The sequence below is a fragment of the Rhineura floridana genome, chromosome 3 (genome assembly GCF_030035675.1).
Source record: "Rhineura floridana isolate rRhiFlo1 chromosome 3, rRhiFlo1.hap2, whole genome shotgun sequence".
NCBI lineage: Eukaryota > Metazoa > Chordata > Lepidosauria > Squamata > Rhineuridae > Rhineura > Rhineura floridana.
The window spans coordinates 86,494,765-86,512,436 of record NC_084482.1 but is presented as its reverse complement, the minus strand read 5'-3'; the positions used below and the strand labels follow the sequence as shown (position 1 = coordinate 86,512,436).

The following is a 17,672-nucleotide window of genomic DNA, read 5'->3' as shown; positions in this document are numbered from 1 at the left end:
CTATCCCCTTCCTGCTCCTCTTCATATATGATGAAAAGGGAATTTCAGTATGAAGTTAGGTGTTGAAATTAATAATAGTTAGTGTTAATAATAATTTTTCACACCAGGTGACACAACAAATCATGATTCAAGGAAAGCAAAAGCTTCTAGCTGTGCAAGAAGAGGAGACAGGAAGCCTGCAAGCCTGAGGCTGTCTACAGCTCGTTTCTGCTCATAATTATCACATCAATCCATGGTTTAACATAACATGAGAAAGAAAATAATATGTTGTGTGCCTGTGAAAACAAATTGTATAACATATACAATAATTATGGTGTTTATTTAATGCATGGGCTATAGGGTTTCTACCTTGTTGTTTGTTTCCTTTCCTCCTTTTGTAGCAATGTTTCAGGGCTGCCATGCTCTGCACTAAATGCACTAATTGCTCCGTTTCAGTATTAAAATTATTCTAATTTTATGCCATAACTCCACTTAACAATTGGTTTGATTGTTTGCCATGAATCTGAGAGAAACATAACAGCATATCTTGGTGACTTTGTCTTTCATTCACTTGCTAGAACCAAAATCATCTTGTATTCTACAGTATGAATTTACCACATCAATATAAACAAACAACCTAGGAGCAAAATCCAGCCATAGCTGAGTACATTTAAGTCCCATCAGTTTCAGAAGCAGACCAAAGTATGTGCATAACTTTTACCCATTGCCATTAAGAAAGTGCTTACCTTTGGCTGAATCATATACAGAACAGCTGAGAATTTCCTTTCAACAGTATCTTTTTACTTTAATAACACATTGTTTGCGTGTTTGTTTTTAATCTTAGAATTCTAAGCAAGCTAAGTCAAGAAATAAAGCGACATGAGGAAAGAAAAGGTTTATTTTCAAAACGGTAGGAAAACTAGTAATTTGTTCTTTTTACAACAGTAAATTAATTATCTTTAGAATAATTAGAACCATTGTGGGATACAGAAATATGCATGCATGAAAAAGGCCACTATACTTAAATGAAATGTAGGGCTGGAGGCATAATGTATGCCTGTAGGAACTAATTGTATAACTTAATTTGTGTGCATTAAATATGGTGTTCATTATTAACCCATGCTCAATGAATGAACAGCAAAACCAGAAACTAGTCAATATTTAAAAAGAACTTCTCTAACCTAGACATAAATCTAGATATTATTCAGCCACGAGAGTGGCTGTATACTATAGTCAGCATGGATTTTTCTCATTCCGCAATGTTAAATTGAAAATACCCCCATGCCATTCTGATCCTTCCCATAAGCTCATTTCAGAACAAAACCTTCTAAAACTTATAGTCCTCAACTCAGAAACACTTGCTTAACAACCCACGGTGATACACAAACCAGTCAGAGAGAATCGAGAGTTCAAAGTGTAAAAAGAGAGAGAGAAAATCCAGACCCCTTTTGGACTTTTTTCTGTCAGAGTTCTCATAATCTGTTGAAATTCATTAAAAATCAGCCATGTTCACAGAGTACCTGTAATCCTATTACTGACCTTGCCCCATACTCTGACCTTCATCTTCTGCAGTTTAAAAGTATAAAAAATGCCTGGCTGATTTTTAATTAATTTAAGAAATTTTGGCTTGAACTCAATGATAATGTCGGGCATGTTCAGTAAGAACCAACTGTCAGTGTTCTAAAAGCCAGACTCACAGCTGCTGGGCTTGCCTGATCAGGGGGCCACACCCACACCAGGCTTTGATTTGAGACAACAGTCATGGCTTCCCCAGAGAATCCTGGGAAGTGTAGTTTGTGAAGGGTGCTGAGAGGAGACTGCTATTGCCCTGACAGAGCTCCAGTGGCCAGAGTGATTTAACAGTCATCTGCTCTGATTGAAGCTATGTGAGGGGAACAGGGCCTCTCCTAGCAACTCTCAGCACCCTTCACCAACTACACTTCCCAGGATTCTTTGGGAGAAGCCATGACTGCCTAAAGTGAAATAACAGTCTGGTGTGGATGTGGCCAGGAACAGCTTTGATTTAAATTTGGGTGGGAGGCTACATGTGCCTGCTGTAGAATAAAAAAGTGGAGGAAAGCCTGAAAAAGAATGCTGCTGTTCACAATGTTTTCTTTTTGGAAAGGGGCTTCCCCTCTGCCCAGTGACCAACCACCCAAACTCTCTACTGCCCTACAAATTTGTCAAAATGCAAACACAATTTGGGTTGGTCTACACAGGAAGTGGATTGGACTGTGAAAGGCCAACCCAAATTATGTTTGCATTTTGACAAATTTGTAGGGCAGTACAATATCTCAGAGAGGAGGTCAGGTCTCCTGCTCCCCTGGTGCATTCACTATAGCTGCCTAATTTCCCTGCTTTTTAGAGTTTGATAGAAATATCTGTTGGCTATAGCTACATTCTTAAACTGCAAGGGTGGTTTTTTTTGCCTATTACTGAATTTACTCTAAAATACCAAATGTCTGGGCCCGGAATACTTTCTGTTTATAACGGTTCATAGTTCGTTACCACATGGGACTCTACCATCTTAGCTTATAAGAAAAAATTAAGAACTTTCAGCAAAGTCTTCCTAGAGGAGCATATTGGATTAATTAAACTGTAACTGGTTTTTTTGGGCAGCCGGTACCACCTCATTAGAATCCCACTTTTGAGGTTTTACTTCTTTAAAGAAATAAAGAGTGTTCATGGGAGAAACACTGTCCTCAACAAGCTTCTGTTTGAAACTGCAATCCAATGTGCTCATTTGTGAATTTATTAGCTGAAAGGAAGTATATTAAGTTTACTGTTTCATGTGACGAGCTGAGGCAGGAAGCTGTAGGACACCTCTGACTGTTGTTGAAAACATCAGTCCTGTGTCTACTCCTTGCTTTTTTCCCTGGCAACAAAGTACAGTAGGGTCCCGCTTTACAGCACTTCGCCTTACAGCAATTTGCTAATACAGCGGACTCAATTATACGCAATTAGACTAAAGCCCTACTCATATGGCGCTTGTTCCACTTTTATGGCGGTTTTCGGGCATCGCGCACCATTCTATTCAATGAGTTCCGCTTTACAGCGGTTTTCGCTTTACAGCGGGGGTCCGGAACGTAACCCGCCATATGAGTGGGGCCCTACTGTAATACAAAGCACATGATGTTACTGCACTGCAAGGTGTTCTGCCTCAGGAAACTGCACACAGTGAAATGGGGCAGAGTTGGGGAATCTCACGGGGCAGTGACAAAATGTCATATGTTTAAAAAATAATATGTGCTAATTAGTTCTTAATTAGTAATTAGTTATTTTTGTTAGTTCTTAATTAGTAATTAGTTATTTTCAGACAATGCCAAGGCCTTTTAGAAAAGTAGAAATACTTTAGCTCCTCTATAGCAGCTTCAGAGTCAGCTAATTTGTAGAAAAAGGCATGCAATAAATTGACATGACAATCCTGAACACATTAGTTAAAATAGGCCCTATGAATTTAAGTGGCTCAGGATTATTGTCTCATATGCTTTAGTGAAGTTAAACTGGCTAAACTCCATTGGCCTACAGGATATAGATCAAGCTGTGAGGCTCTTTAAAGATCAACAAAGCCTCTTAATATATTTTTTCCAAAGCTTTTGAATATGTAGTGATGAAGGTGACAACCCTGCACACAGTAGTAAAACAGAAAAATCACATCCCACTCACCAATCATAAAAACATCCAGGTAATTGATATGTGCTAATGCAGATTCTGTCCTAAACATCATTCTCATTAATAATTTCATTTCATTTCATTGAATAGAACCATCCCAATTTAGGATGCACAAATTACCAACCGATAACTTCATAGCTCTGTTTTGTAATGTGTATTTTCACAGGCTGCCAAATATAGATTTTCACATTTATTTTCGCTTTTATTTTCACTTTTGTTCAAAAGCTCAAAGTGCTATAAAGCAAAACCAAGGTCAGGCTGAAATGGTGCACAGAGGAAGTGAATAAGTTACTTGAATCTACAACGCAAAGTTATCACATTTCTGAGCTTATTAACTTCACCAACATTTTTTTTCTGTTGTGGATATTCTTCATCTTGAAATGATTTTATACTTTGCCATTGCAAGCACTATATTTGGGCACATTTTGCCAAAATAAGGTTGATTAACAAATACACATTTATTTGTATACATGATGGCTAGATATTATTATGCTCAGTTTATAATTATATTCAGTTTATAATTAAGATATAAAGCATTAATTTGCTCATTTCCCTCCCAAAATTACTGCAGGACACATACTCAGACGTTTCCTGATAATACAGGTAAAGCCATTACCAGTTTATGAGTACATCTGTGTCCACTACCCTGGTATTCAGAAGCCATTCTTTTCAAGTTCTCATTCTTCAGAAGCATTCCGTCTGTGGGTTTGCTCCAGACTAAGTGACTTGCATTTAGTTCATGTTAAAAGCAATAACTAGCTTTTCACATTGATTTCATAGGGGCCTAATTGCAACTAACTGAGTCTTGAATGGATTCAACCTTACGTTATTTAGTAAGAACGACCTTTTAAAGAGTGAAAGCTAAAGAGAGGGAACATATAATATAGTAGTGTTTATAAATAAAATAGTACAAGAAAAACTGATCTATAATAATTTAGCTCTATAGAAATTCTAATCTGGTTTATGCTACTTCTGATATATATTTCAAAGAAACAAATGTACACTCATGCAGTTGTAAAGCTACTCAGTAAACATGGTTTAGATCAGAGCTTGGAAAAGTTACTTTTTTTGAACTACAACTCCCATCAGACCAATCCAGTGGCCATGCTGGCTGGGATTGATGGGAGTTGTAGTTCAAAAAAGTAACTTTTCCAAGCTCTGGTGTAGATGTACATATTTTGACTTAATAAGCCCAGATATGCATAAGCCTTGTACCTATGTCCTCCATCCTTATACTGCCTTTTCTCTCTTCTTAAAACACTGCAGTTAACTCAGGAAGTCCAATTATTTCCTGTTATGTCTGAACTGGGAAACTGTGCTTGCCAGGATGAGAACAAGCCAGAATTTTGAAGCTTATTTAAAATCTTGTTCTAATCCTGGTAGCTATACATAAGGGAGAAGAGAAAGGGCAGCATAAGGACAGAGCACAAAGGCTCAAGGATCATGCAGATTTCAGCTTATTAAGCCAAGATACGTACATTTGAACTGGGATATACAGCAAAAGTGTCCCTCTGAAATCTCATATACACAAAGCAGTCCTTTTGCAGATAATATGGTCAGCCTTTCACATTATTGTTATGACATGAGATGTTACTGTTAATGTTTTTTCTTAACACATACTAAATGAAGATTGGTTCAAGAGCTGTAGAAGTGAATATGTTTCTTCCAAGTGGAGGAGGAAGCATGTAGACACAACACTCATTCTTGATCTGATAAATCATGGTTTGATGGAGAGCATTATATATGAAGCACATGTCTATCTTGGCTATCTAAAACTCATGAAGTTATGCATCTAGAAGTCTCCCTATTTTTCTATTCAAATAAACCTCACATAATTGAATACTACTCACTATATGAGTAGTTTGTGCTATAATACAAGGACAGTGACACCTAAGTACTGGTGTTTAGTGTAGTGGAATGGTAGTAATGTATCATTTAGCCAAGAATATTCATAACCCTGCTTCAGCTAAGGGTGAGTTCACATATGCATTTTCATTGCTTGATATCTACATATGACAATATTTGTGAAATGGCCATCATTAATCAAACAATATCAACAGACCTTTCATATCTCTTCAAGCAAAATGTTTTTCAATGGAGGCCATTCACACATTCATGAATAACATCATGAATACTACTGAATAACATCATGAAGTTACCATAGTGACTTACCAGGTAGGATACATGCATATGTGAATTAGCGCTGTCTGTCTGATTGTTCTCTGCCACAACTCTTCTTGTAGTTCATTAATTATTGTGAAACCTAATTAATTTGGAGATTTATCACTTTTGTGTAATTTTTGTTGCCTTTCCATAGAATATAGACAAGAAGAGGATGATGGCTGGTCTTCCTTTGTAAGTGGCAAACATCACAGTATAATTACTGCACACATACTTTCATATTTACCAACAGCTGACGCAGGCAGTTTTGGGGTTGAAGCTGCTATCAAAATGAAAAACTCAGATTTTTTTAAAACACCCTTTTTATTATACAAGGGATTAAACAGCCTGGATTATCTCACTTCGTAAAATGGCTAAGGAAGGCCAGCTGCTTATCTATTCTGGAGGTTCAAGGAGGTAGAGGCATGTTTGGAGGAGACACATGTGAAATTAAGACATTACAAACAATCCAGTTGCCAAGCCTTCACTGGAGGACAGTCTGGGCAATCTTATATCACTGGCAGAGTTAAATGGAGGAGGCATATATCACTGAAATCTAGAGTTTAAAACATAGGTGCTGCAGATGTTCACCTAAGCCTGTATTGGAAACAGATTCCTGATATCCTTAAAAGCCCGCCTAATGTAGCAAGTTTTTAAGATGCCCCCCACAAGTTGAACCATTCTTCAGCTCTAAACTGGAAAGGGGTTTTTGTCCCAACCCCCAAGTACCATCCCCATCCTTCGCTTTTATTTATCTTGCGAGTGGGGATGAACTGGTAGCAATGGAGGCAATCAGAGAGTTGATAAGAATGAGGGGTATTTTTCCTCTTCTCCTTCCTCTCTGACACTCTCTGAGTATAAGAATGCACAAGAAGGCATGTTTGGGCAAACACTTTATCTGTGTTCACATACAAGCCCTGCCTTCCACATCCCCATATACATTGCTCTGTGTGTTGAGACCAACGGTGTCACTAGCGGGAGTGCGGGGGGTACGGACCTCCGGCGTGCGCCCTCCCAGGGGCATGGACAGGTGTGGCTGGTCTCACGCATACGTGCGCGCGCATGTGCACACTCACCACATGCTCCAGGCTGATGGTGGAAGGCCCATCCAGGCTTCACCACCAGCGAGTGGGTGCCTGCTTTCGGCACGCACCAAACCAGGTGCCGGGGGGGCCCTTGGCGAGCCCCCAAATCTTGTGCTGAGCGCACACAGCCAGCCATCCCCATCCATGCCCCTGGGAGGGCACATGTTGGAGGGGCACCCAGCTGGAGAAGCAGGCCTGGGAAAGCCAGTGTGCCTCCCTCACTCCCCGACACTGCTCCCGGTCTCGCCCGCCCACCTGCGTGCCTCTGAGGAGGAGTTGGCTGCTCTGACCGACCCAGAGCACTTCTCGGCTCCTTTGCTGGGCAACGGCGTGGGGTGGGGCGGCTCTGGGTGTCACCCCACTCATGGTGTCACCCGGGTGCGATCCGCACCCCCCACACCCTGGTAGTGACGCCCCTGGTTGAGACCCTGATCTTCCCTATGTTGAGCACATTCAAGTTTGCTTGAATGTGAATAGAGTGCCTCACAGAGTCAGAGACCCTGATAAAGTAGAGATAAAACTGAACACACAGGGTAATGTGCAGGAGGGGGGGGCTTGCAGTCATGCCCCTGCCTCCTTTTCACAAGAAGAGTCTTCATGGTTTAATCATGGCTCAGGAGAAGAAAGGGACTGTATGCATGGGCAAAAGTCTTGTACATATTTCAGGTTAATAAGCCCCAAGGTATGACTTCTTCTGAACTGTGTCAGAGAGGTCTTTGAAGGAAAAATAAGAATGTCAGGGACTCCTATTTCAGACTTAAGAGTCAAAGGGTAATCTTTTATGATTTCCTTTCCTCGATGGGCAAGAGGGTATATATAAAACCAAGTAGAAAAATTAACTAGGCTCACTGATCTGGTCTCAAAAAAAATTCATCATGCTTGAGTCCCATTAAAATCAACAGGGCAAGCTAATTGTGATTAATTTAAACTCCATACATTTCAACAGAACTGAAACATAACTTTCTCTAGCTTGAGAGCACCATGTATATAAGAGGAAGATGTGAAGTGAAGTGTATCGTAGAGTTCAAAACACAGGTGCTGCAGAAGTTCACCTGAGCAGGGGTGGTTTACCCTCAGCCTGAATCCAGCCTCCCAGGAGTTTTTTGTGCCATTTAAAAAAAACAAATTATTTAAAATAATTTTAAATGACTGCTCTTACGGGTCCCCCAATGTTATGTTATAATGCCAAAAGGTTTTTGTAACCCCAATGCTCCCCCCAAATCTGTCCTTTAAAAAAATATCTTGACCACCCTCACAAAATTTGCCCTTTTAAAAATAATCATAATAATGGCCGCATCTACTTGTACACTTTGGCCACACCCCATTTGAGATGCAGGGTTGACCAGGGGTCAGTGTGGTCCTTGGACAAAAAAGGTTAGCTACCCCTATGCTACAGGATTCAAACTGGGTCCCCTGAAGATCTGATAGATTTTAGTTCCTTGCTCCACAGGAGCTGCTGGTCAAATTAGGAAACTGCAAACAGATTCAGACTCAAGAATCAGATTCCAGGGTCAACAGCAGGCACATGTCCCAGCTGTCTAGGTATTTGCACTACAACTCAATCTTTGTCTAATCTACAGAGTAAGGTGATATTCAGGAGCCGATCTGCTGGTGGCTGATATAAATCTCCCAGATGGCTACAGTCCTGCAGTATGGATAACTTGTTGTTGAGGGAGGTTACTAAGTTCTCCTTCTGCACAAATAGTTAATCTTCAGCCTGCCTGCTACATATCCAACAGACTTGCCCACCCGCAGGCTTGAGCCTTCTTGCCAGCCTTATAGCCAGTGCGGCTTTCTAGATTCAGTAGGTTGCCGGTAAACTAAATCAAACAAAAGGATCGCCCCTTTCTCTGTAACACTAGCTCTGTTCTAAATGCAGTGATATTCACCAGGCATAGGCAACTTAGTGCCACCCAGATGTTTTGGAGTACAACTTCTATCAGCCAGATGGCCAATGGTCAGAGATTATGGGAGTCATAGTCTACCTCTGAAGGGAACTATGTTGGCTAGCCCTGCTTACAGTGAAGAACCCCCACTTGCTACTATTCTCTGCTGTAGCCAGGGATGGGGGAGAATATCCGACAAAATCGAACCTGCTACCAGATCCTGACTAAATTCGCTATCCTTTTGGAGCGGCACCTATCTCTTGCGGCGGGCCGTGGCTGTAATCAGCACGGATTTTGTAACTGCAATCGGCAAGATTTTTCCCCTCAAAATCCTCCCCCTATTTTACGTATTTTTTTCATAATATTCATAATGTTTTCCCCCTGCCAAAAAAACACAATCATTCACATAAGCGACCTAAAACTTATGCAATGTTTTTCTCTACCACAAAAAAAAACTACATGGAATGCTGTCATTTACATAAGCAGATCCAATCACCCAGCAGATCAAATCGGCAAGCGCCAGAGAAAGCAGAAACAAAAAAAGGAATGACCGGTAAAGAAACGACTATCGAAATGCATGCAGATCGGCACCATGCAGTGAACCCCATCCCTACCTGTAGCACAATATCAGTGAAATCACTTGTAAATAATTCCTATTTACCCAAACCTGTGGGGGTTCTTGTGTATTGTTCTTCCACCATTTAAATGAATGAGGCTTTGTTGTTATTTCTGATGAGCTCTAGAATTCACTCTCAATGAAAGCCACAGGAGTGTGCTATGTCAAGCAGTTTTGGCAAGCTGGTACTTCTGTTTTGACAGGATGAAAGTGATTATGAAAGCCCAGATGACCAGGGAAATGAAGTTGATGTAGACTATGAAACGCCCAATGATCCAGACTGCACTGAAGACGAAGCAGATTATGAACCTCCTCCGTCAAATGATGATGACACACACCGTAATGTTGTATTTCCTTCCATTGTAATGCCAGCCACCTCGGAATACATAGGTAGCCATTTAAACTCTTTTTTCAACATTTCATTTTGAAAAGGAATTAGAAGGAAATGTATCGTTCTGGGGAACAGGCACAGATAATTATTTATATTTTTTCTAAACATCAACTCTTATTAGAGATAAATTGAGCTTTCAGAACTCTTTGTATCCTATTCTAGGTAAACAAACTAATGCCTTGAAAAGGTTTTTCATATCATGAATGGATTAGTTCTCTTAAATGACATCTTGAATATATAGGATGAGGCCTCTTCTTAATGAGATCAAGCAAGGGTTTTTCCCCTGTGTATTTCTTTAATGTTCTTGCTTTCTTTAAATACACCTGCAACAGATAGATCTAAAACATTTCTTCAGCCTCCTGTTCCACCAAAAAGGCCTGAATCTTCTTCTGGAGGAAGAAGCGTTGGGGTAGGTTTCATTGGTGCAAATGTACTGTTTCATTTTGCATTTATTTTTTCTGAGTAGTGAGTACATAGCACACCATTTTCAATCAATAAAGAAGTGCTACACATTAGTGTATCATCTTTGTTAGGGGCTTCCGACTTCCTTCCAAGCATCATTCACTAACCCTACTTTTGAAAATGTTACCACTTGCTCACATTGTTCTCTTGTAGTTAATTACAGCAAATGTCCAGGGCACACTGCGCATGTCAACCAGAGCTGGGCTGGCAAAACGAATATTTTTTTAGTCCAATGGTTAAAAATTGTGTAGATTCAGGCCCCAAGTTTATCAAGATTATCCAGACTCAGGAAAAAAATGTAAAATGGGAACTCTACTGGTCTGTGTTATGTTGTTGTTTTGAGCTCTGGTTAGCTGCTGTGAAATATCTTCAAACAATTTCAACAAATTAAAATCAAGTCTGTAATTACTATACTGTTAGGCATAGTATTTACTAAATCTATTACTTTGGCAGCCAACTTTCAATTCTCCTTTAAGCAATAATGAGAGTATTAGAGAAAAAAGCATCAAATCCTTTAAACGTAAGTCCCTTTATTTTATCTTGTTTTAAACTACATCTTTTAGATTATTTCCATTGTCTTAAACATAAAATACTCTTTTTATGCCTGTCCTTTTAGCGTTTTCACAACCCTCAACTGATCAGTTATTGAATGAATTTTATTATTGCAATTCTAAAAAGGAATATTACTTTACATGGTCAAAGTGATATGAATTTCTGAAATACTGTGCTTCCAGTTCTCTGGAATTCTATTCCTTTAGAACTGAAGCAAACCGCAACATTTTTTTGTTTTTGACATTTGTTTAAAGCTTTCCTTTTCTACTAAATCTTTCCAAATTAGTTGGTTTTATTCCTGCAGTTTTTAATTCTTACTGCTTTTTTATGTTTTAACACTGTTTTATTGTCTGTATTATGTTAATACCTTTTATCTCTACACTGCTGGAACATTCTTTGAGCGATTTAGACATTCTAAATAAATATTAGCACAAAGTTTGACACAACTTTTTTTCTCTATATATCTTCAGCTCCTCCTCTAGATCGCACCAAAAAGCCCCCACTGGATCGTTCTGGGCCACCATTTGATAGGGACAACCTAAGACCAGGTTGGCATTTGTTTGTCATGACCCCTGAATGTAGGAATGATCTGGACACCGAGTCAGAGGCTGCAGGGGTATCAGATGGGGACCCAGGTCAGGTTCAGGGATCATAGCCAGGGTCGATTCCAAAGGGCGGCCAGGTAGAGCACTGGCCAAGGGCCCCTGGGGCTACAGGGGCCTCTGAGGGGGCCCTCTGCTCCCCTTCCACGACTCACACGGCAAGAGCTTCGGAGCTCCGCCATTCCCTTGCTTAACCTATCTTGTTCTGCGGTTGTGCATGCAGCGTTGCCCTTCACAAAGATGGCAGCTGAGGTTTCCCTAAGGGGCTGAACCCTCTGCCGCCACCTTGGCTGATGGCGCGTATGTGTGCTGCATGTGCGCATCCCTGCCATGAGCCAAGATGGTGGCAGAGGCTTCAGCCCCTTAGGGAAACCTCGGCCACCATCTTTGTTAAGGGCAGTGCTGTGTGTGCAACTGCAGAACAGCTGAGAAAGGTAGGTTAAGCAAGGGAATAGCAGGGCATGCAATCCGTGGCAGCGATCCTGCCACAAATCATGAAGGGGGAGTGCCGGGGCCTGGGGCAGGCTTGTGCCCAAGGGCCCTGGCATGTCTGGGGCCAGCCCTGACATAGCTAACTGCTGAACATAGGGAGACCATTTGCACCTGAGACCGTTAGGCAGGAGGCCCCAGAGGAACCTCCCAGACCACCAGGGCCCATAGGGCCAGAGCCCAGACCCTCATGAGCACCTTCCTCTGAACCTAAAGAACCAGATGCCTCCCACTGCACTTCACCAATCAGGCAGCTAATGGAACACGTCAGGAAGCAGGCTATGGAACAGAGGAGGAATTCCTGTCTTCAGGCCAGAGGGTTGGCCTTTTAAGGTTCTGAAGCTCTCTGCAGGGGGATGGAGCCAGAGGTTTAAAAGGCCTCAGTCTGATCCCAACCTTTCTCGGAGCAAGGTGCTTTTTCTCTGTGGGGTCTGGCATCGCACCTGCACATGGCATCGTCTAAGCCACTAAAAGAAGTACCACAAATGGGCTAGCCATCAGCAAATATAAGCTGTAGGCTGTTACAAAATGGATAACTATGACATGAAAAATAAAGTTCCAGAAAGATGCTATGGGCTACTGTGGGCAAAAAGTTAACACAAGTTCTCCTAATTTAACTGAAAAATATCTGAATATGATGGTTCACAAGGATGACTGCTAGAATATCAGGTTATTTATTTTGTGTACATTTCAAACTGGCTGAAAAACTTAATATAGATCAGAAAAAGAAAGGAAAAGCATACTGAGATTAAATGGTAACTGTTAATTCATCGGAATAACATTTTAAATGAGACTTCCTGATTATACAGCACTACTTGATTCAGAACAAGGAAAAGGGATCCTTGGAAAGAGACAATCTAAAATATCAAAATTAAAAGAAAAGGAAAAATAGCAACAAATTAATAAGGCATAACAGTGAATGGACCTGAACAGTAAGACAGGTTATTGAGAGTCGCAGTGATTTCTTTTAGTATTCCAAAAGTTAAAAACTGTGTCTTCATCCTCAGCAACCTGCATGTATATAAACTTGAAATGTTCTATCTTACTGTCTCTCTGGAGACTGTCACAGTATTTCACAGCTGGTAAAAGGAAATAATAGTGTTAAGGCAAAGTGATGTTTATTCCTGTCCTTAGACATGCCAAATTGTTTATGACTCAGTTGTCATTGACATGCATGCTTTGTGAAAAGTAAAATGATTAACTGTGTGAACACATTCATTTTTAGTGACACTGCAGGGGATAATATGTTTATTAGAAAGATGAAAGGGTTTGCCACATATTCTTGCATTCTTTGTAATGTTAACAAACATATTCCAAGGTCAAATCATGACAGTCTTAAGTCACACAATTAAACCTGCTCTCAACAGTCTTGACTTTCACTACAAGTTACTTTAACTAACTTTTTCTTTTTTAATATTTTTAGGCAAAATAGCAGTTCCTGAAATGGCAAGAAACCTTTTCATTACTATTGTTTTATGTTTTAATTCATTTTAAATATATATTTACCCTTTCTTTTAATTTGACTTTCCTTTCTTCCTTCCCTATAGTCTTTCTCCCATCAGATCAGGTAAAGATTTTATTTTCTGTGCAATAAGTTGTCAGAATTAACTGCTTAGCATGACACATTAAAAGTAATTAATTCCTATTATGCTATTTATCTCTCTTGTTTTAGATCTCCGGGAGCAAAGTTACCGAAGCCTCCTGTGCCACCAACTTATAGATATGATAGAAATAATCCTGCCTCTGGAAGGATACCACCATCAATAAAGTAAACATGCAGTTACAATTTTTAAAATAATTCAGCATGAACATAGAAAAAAAGTACAATATATTGATGTGCTGTTTCCTCTCCATAATAATACTATGGATTTTCCTGTTGATAAGGGCGCTTTCTAGTGTTGCTTTGAAAAAACTGGAAAACAACACTTTCATTTTTAAGGAACAAATATTCAGCACAAATATAGCAAGGCTTCCCAGAACTAGAAAGCACAATTAAGTTAAGTGGGGTGAGGCAAACGTAGATGTTATGGTAGCACAATATGTGTGTGCTAGCAATCATGCTATGTTAAATTCGTATGACGTGGGTTGGGTGAGTGAGGAGTGCTACACTTCATGGTTTCCCCCTAAAACACCTTCCCCTGCGTTTCTCACCTCCCCTGCCAAAGCTACCCCCTAAAACTGTATCCCAAACATTTTTCTCCTGGTGGAACTCTGAGATGTTTAGAGGGAAACAGGCAGGGAAAGGTTTAGCACCCCTTTGTCACCCACCTGCTAACATACTGGTGCTACAGCTGTAGTATCTAGTTTGCCCTGTGGTTCGCTTGCCAAGAAGATGAATACTCAGGCCTTTTTCCTGCAGTATAGTAAGAAGATATTTTGCAGTGGTGAATGGGTTAATTTCATACAAAATGATGTGCATGCAAATAATAAAGATTTAGCAGAGAGTTAGCTATAAAAAAGTTAATCATAAGAAAGATGTGTTTGATTGACCTGCTTCATGGGATAAGAGAGCAGCTCCCTTACGGATCAGTAACTGGTCAAGGAACAAGAAGAGCAGGAATAAATGGACAGTTCTCCCGACTGAGGTGTGTAGGAAGTGAAACCTCCCAGAGATCAGTATTGGGACCTGTGCTTTTTAACTTGCTCATAAGTAAGTTAGAGTTAGGGGTGAGCAGTGAGTTAGCCAAATTAGCTGATGAAATCAAATTGTTCAGAGTGGTTAAAACAAAAATGGATTGTGAATTGCTCCAAAAAGAACTTTTGGGCATTAAAATGGTAAGCACAGTTTAATGTAAGTAAATGTAAAGTGATGCACATTGGGGCAATTTTTTTTTACTAATTTCACATATATATTAATGGGGTCTGAACTGGTGGTGACTGACCAGGGACAAGACTTTGGGGTTGTAGTGGACAGCTTGATGAAGATGTCAACCCAGAATGCAACAGCTGTGAAAAAGGCAAGTTCCATGTCACATATAATTAGGAAAGGATTTGAAAATAAAGCTGTCACTGAATGCTGTTATACAAATCTATGGGTACAACCACACTTGGAATACTGTGTACAGTTCTAGTCATCTTACCTCAAACGGGATATTGTAGAACTAGAAAAGGTTCAGAAAACAGCAGCCAAAATGATCAAGGCACTGGAGCATCTTTCCTATGAAGAAAGTTACAACACATGGAGCTTTTTAGTTTAGAAAAAAAAGCAAGTAACAAGGTACATGATAGAGGTATATAATGTGCATGGTGTGGAGGAAGTGGAGAGACAAAGGTTTATTTTCCTCATAATACTAGAATTCATAGCCATCCAATGAAGCTTAATATTGGAAAATTCAGAAACAGACAAAAGTACTTTTTCACAGAGCGCATAGTTAAACTACGGAATTTGTTTACATAAGATATAGCAATGGCCACTAACTTGGATTGCTTTAAAAGAGGATTAGACTAATTCATGGAGGATTAGGCTATCAATATGAATTACCAGTTGCTGGGAATTGTAAATGAGGAGAATACTGTAGAACAAATCTATGATCGCTGGTAGCCATTGATAGCCCTATCCTTCATTTTTTCTAGTATTTGGCTACTAGTCATAGTGTCTGTTCTACCACCAGCTCCTGGGTAGTGCAGTTCTGTTGCATACAACACCTGCTTGCGGGCTTCCCATGGGCATCTAGTTGGCCACTGTGAGAACAGGATGCTGGACTTGATGGGCCTTTGGCCTGGTCCATGATGGTTCTGTGCCCAAGGTGGCTGTTCCTCATTTATAAGACATTTCATCTAGAAATTCTGAATACTAACCTCCTTAATGAAGGTTGAGTAACATAATAAATGGACAGCAGATTTTCAGCCATGTGATTTTCTTTCTTAAATATTGAGTGTATATCAGTTATTCATTCCCAGTATCCATACTGTCTTTATCTTTCTTTCTTTCTTCTAGGACCAATCAGATATCTGAAAGAAAGCCAGAAGTGAGTATGCACTTCTGAGAAAGTCTGCTATAGATACTATATTTTAATTTGTTATATTTGAATCTCATTTTAAAAAACAGAAATCCAGACATTTGAATCTCACACTTCCTTGGTTTCCAAGCAGTTCTTGCTCTGGGAACAGATTAGGCTTAGATTAGAATTAGGCTCAGATTAAAATTTTAAACCAATGCCGAGTCCCACCTTTAAAAAAATCTGGCTCCCTAAACCAAAGATTTTCAGCAGCCATTTACTTTATATTTGCATTTTTCATGCACTTAGTTTTAGGTGCATATCCACTTGATGTCATGGTGGAGTTGAACATGTCCCAGTTCTCTCCACCCACCTCCTAGTTACACAAGATTTTTATAAGCAGAAAAAAATCCAATAACTAAGCAAAGACTACTATAATCTCAAAAACTGGCTGTTTCAACCCTAATTCAAAGTAAAACTATTCAGTATTTGGGGGAGGTGCTTTTCTGACTTCTTATGTGAGATACCTTAGGGTGTTATATATTGTCATGCCTCCTCTGTTCCATTTTGGTACATCACAACGCACCTGGGCCATTTTATTTGCAGGAGCAACCCTAGCCAATTGCATTTGCCTTTCAGTTTGGGACAATGACAGCCAAAAATGCTACTGCAAACATTGACCAAGAGGTTTCATGGTGGCAACAGGAGGGCCTCGATCTCCTTGATGATTGGGGAGAACAAAAAAATCAGCAGCAGCTTCATAGGTGCCACAGAAATACTGTTTTGAGCATGTTGCTCAAGTAATGTCTGCACAGGGTCACAATACTGGTTCATCCTCAGTGACCTGCATCTTTTTTAAAAAAATATTTAAAGTGGAGGTTTTGCACATCACTAATAAACCAATCTTAATCAATTTTCAGTGCTGTTACCCTGACCTCTTTCATGCTGCTGAATGCCAAGTATCTCCATAATAAAACTTTTATCAAACTGTGGATGAGAGGGCCAACTTGGTGTATATAACTGATGCCTGGGCAGATGAACTGGGTGGCTTTATGGTAACCTAGCTGTCTCTGCCTGGGTAGATCTGAGGGATGGGGCGGAGGATGGAGTCACTATCATCCATAAAAATTCCATCTCCCTTGCCAGGAGACCAGCCTGCACTGTCTGGGTTCAAGGGACTGTGTGTGGTGTTGGGCCAGAGAGACAGAACAGGGTTGTTGTTAGCTGCTTGAAGAAGTGTTGCTGACCACCTGCCCCCTTGAGTCTTGCCTATCTTGGCTTCTTAGATCGAGCCATGGGGGGCTGACTAGGTGGGTCCAGGGAATGCTCAATGCTTCACTACAGGAGGGTAAAGTGCCGTCTGCCTTGAAGGAGGTATGTCCCCTCCTTAAGAAGTCCTCTTTAAACCTAGAAATGTTAAATAACTATTGCCTAGTGGTAAATATTGGGGGGGGCAAGGTGCTGAAGAAAGTAGTGATGGTCCAGCTTCTGGCATGCTTGGAGACCGAATATTTGATCCATTTCAGTCTGGCTTTAGGCCTGCTCATGGCACTGAAACTGCCTTGGTTGCCCTGGTTGATGACATTTGTTGAGAGAGGGATGGGGGGGAGTGCAACCCCCATGAGAAGCTCATTCTTCTTGATCTCTCTGAGGTTTTTGATACCATTGACCACAGTATCCTCTTGGGCAGCTCAGAGAGACGGGGGTTGGGGGCACTGTGTTTCAGTGGTTCTGCTCCTACCTCCAGGGACTTTTCCACAAACTATCTGTGGGAGGCTTCTGTTTGACACCATAGGAGCTTCCTGTGATGTCCCACAAGGTTCCATCTTGTCCCCCATGC

General features: G+C 40.5%; 1 protein-coding gene across 1 annotated transcript in view; it reads left to right on the top strand.

Moving 5' to 3' along the window:
- Positions 1-17,672, top strand: part of LCP2 (lymphocyte cytosolic protein 2) — a 53,044-nt gene that overhangs the window by 22,308 nt on the left and 13,064 nt on the right. Inside the window, exons 4-14 of the mRNA XM_061616813.1 lie at positions 824-889; positions 4,223-4,254; positions 5,969-6,006; positions 9,602-9,788; positions 10,122-10,198; positions 10,705-10,771; positions 11,274-11,351; positions 13,318-13,340; positions 13,442-13,461; positions 13,567-13,662; positions 15,832-15,866. Of these exons, the coding sequence (XP_061472797.1) occupies positions 824-889; positions 4,223-4,254; positions 5,969-6,006; positions 9,602-9,788; positions 10,122-10,198; positions 10,705-10,771; positions 11,274-11,351; positions 13,318-13,340; positions 13,442-13,461; positions 13,567-13,662; positions 15,832-15,866 (719 nt within the window). The remainder of the gene's footprint in view (positions 1-823; positions 890-4,222; positions 4,255-5,968; positions 6,007-9,601; positions 9,789-10,121; positions 10,199-10,704; positions 10,772-11,273; positions 11,352-13,317; positions 13,341-13,441; positions 13,462-13,566; positions 13,663-15,831; positions 15,867-17,672) is intronic.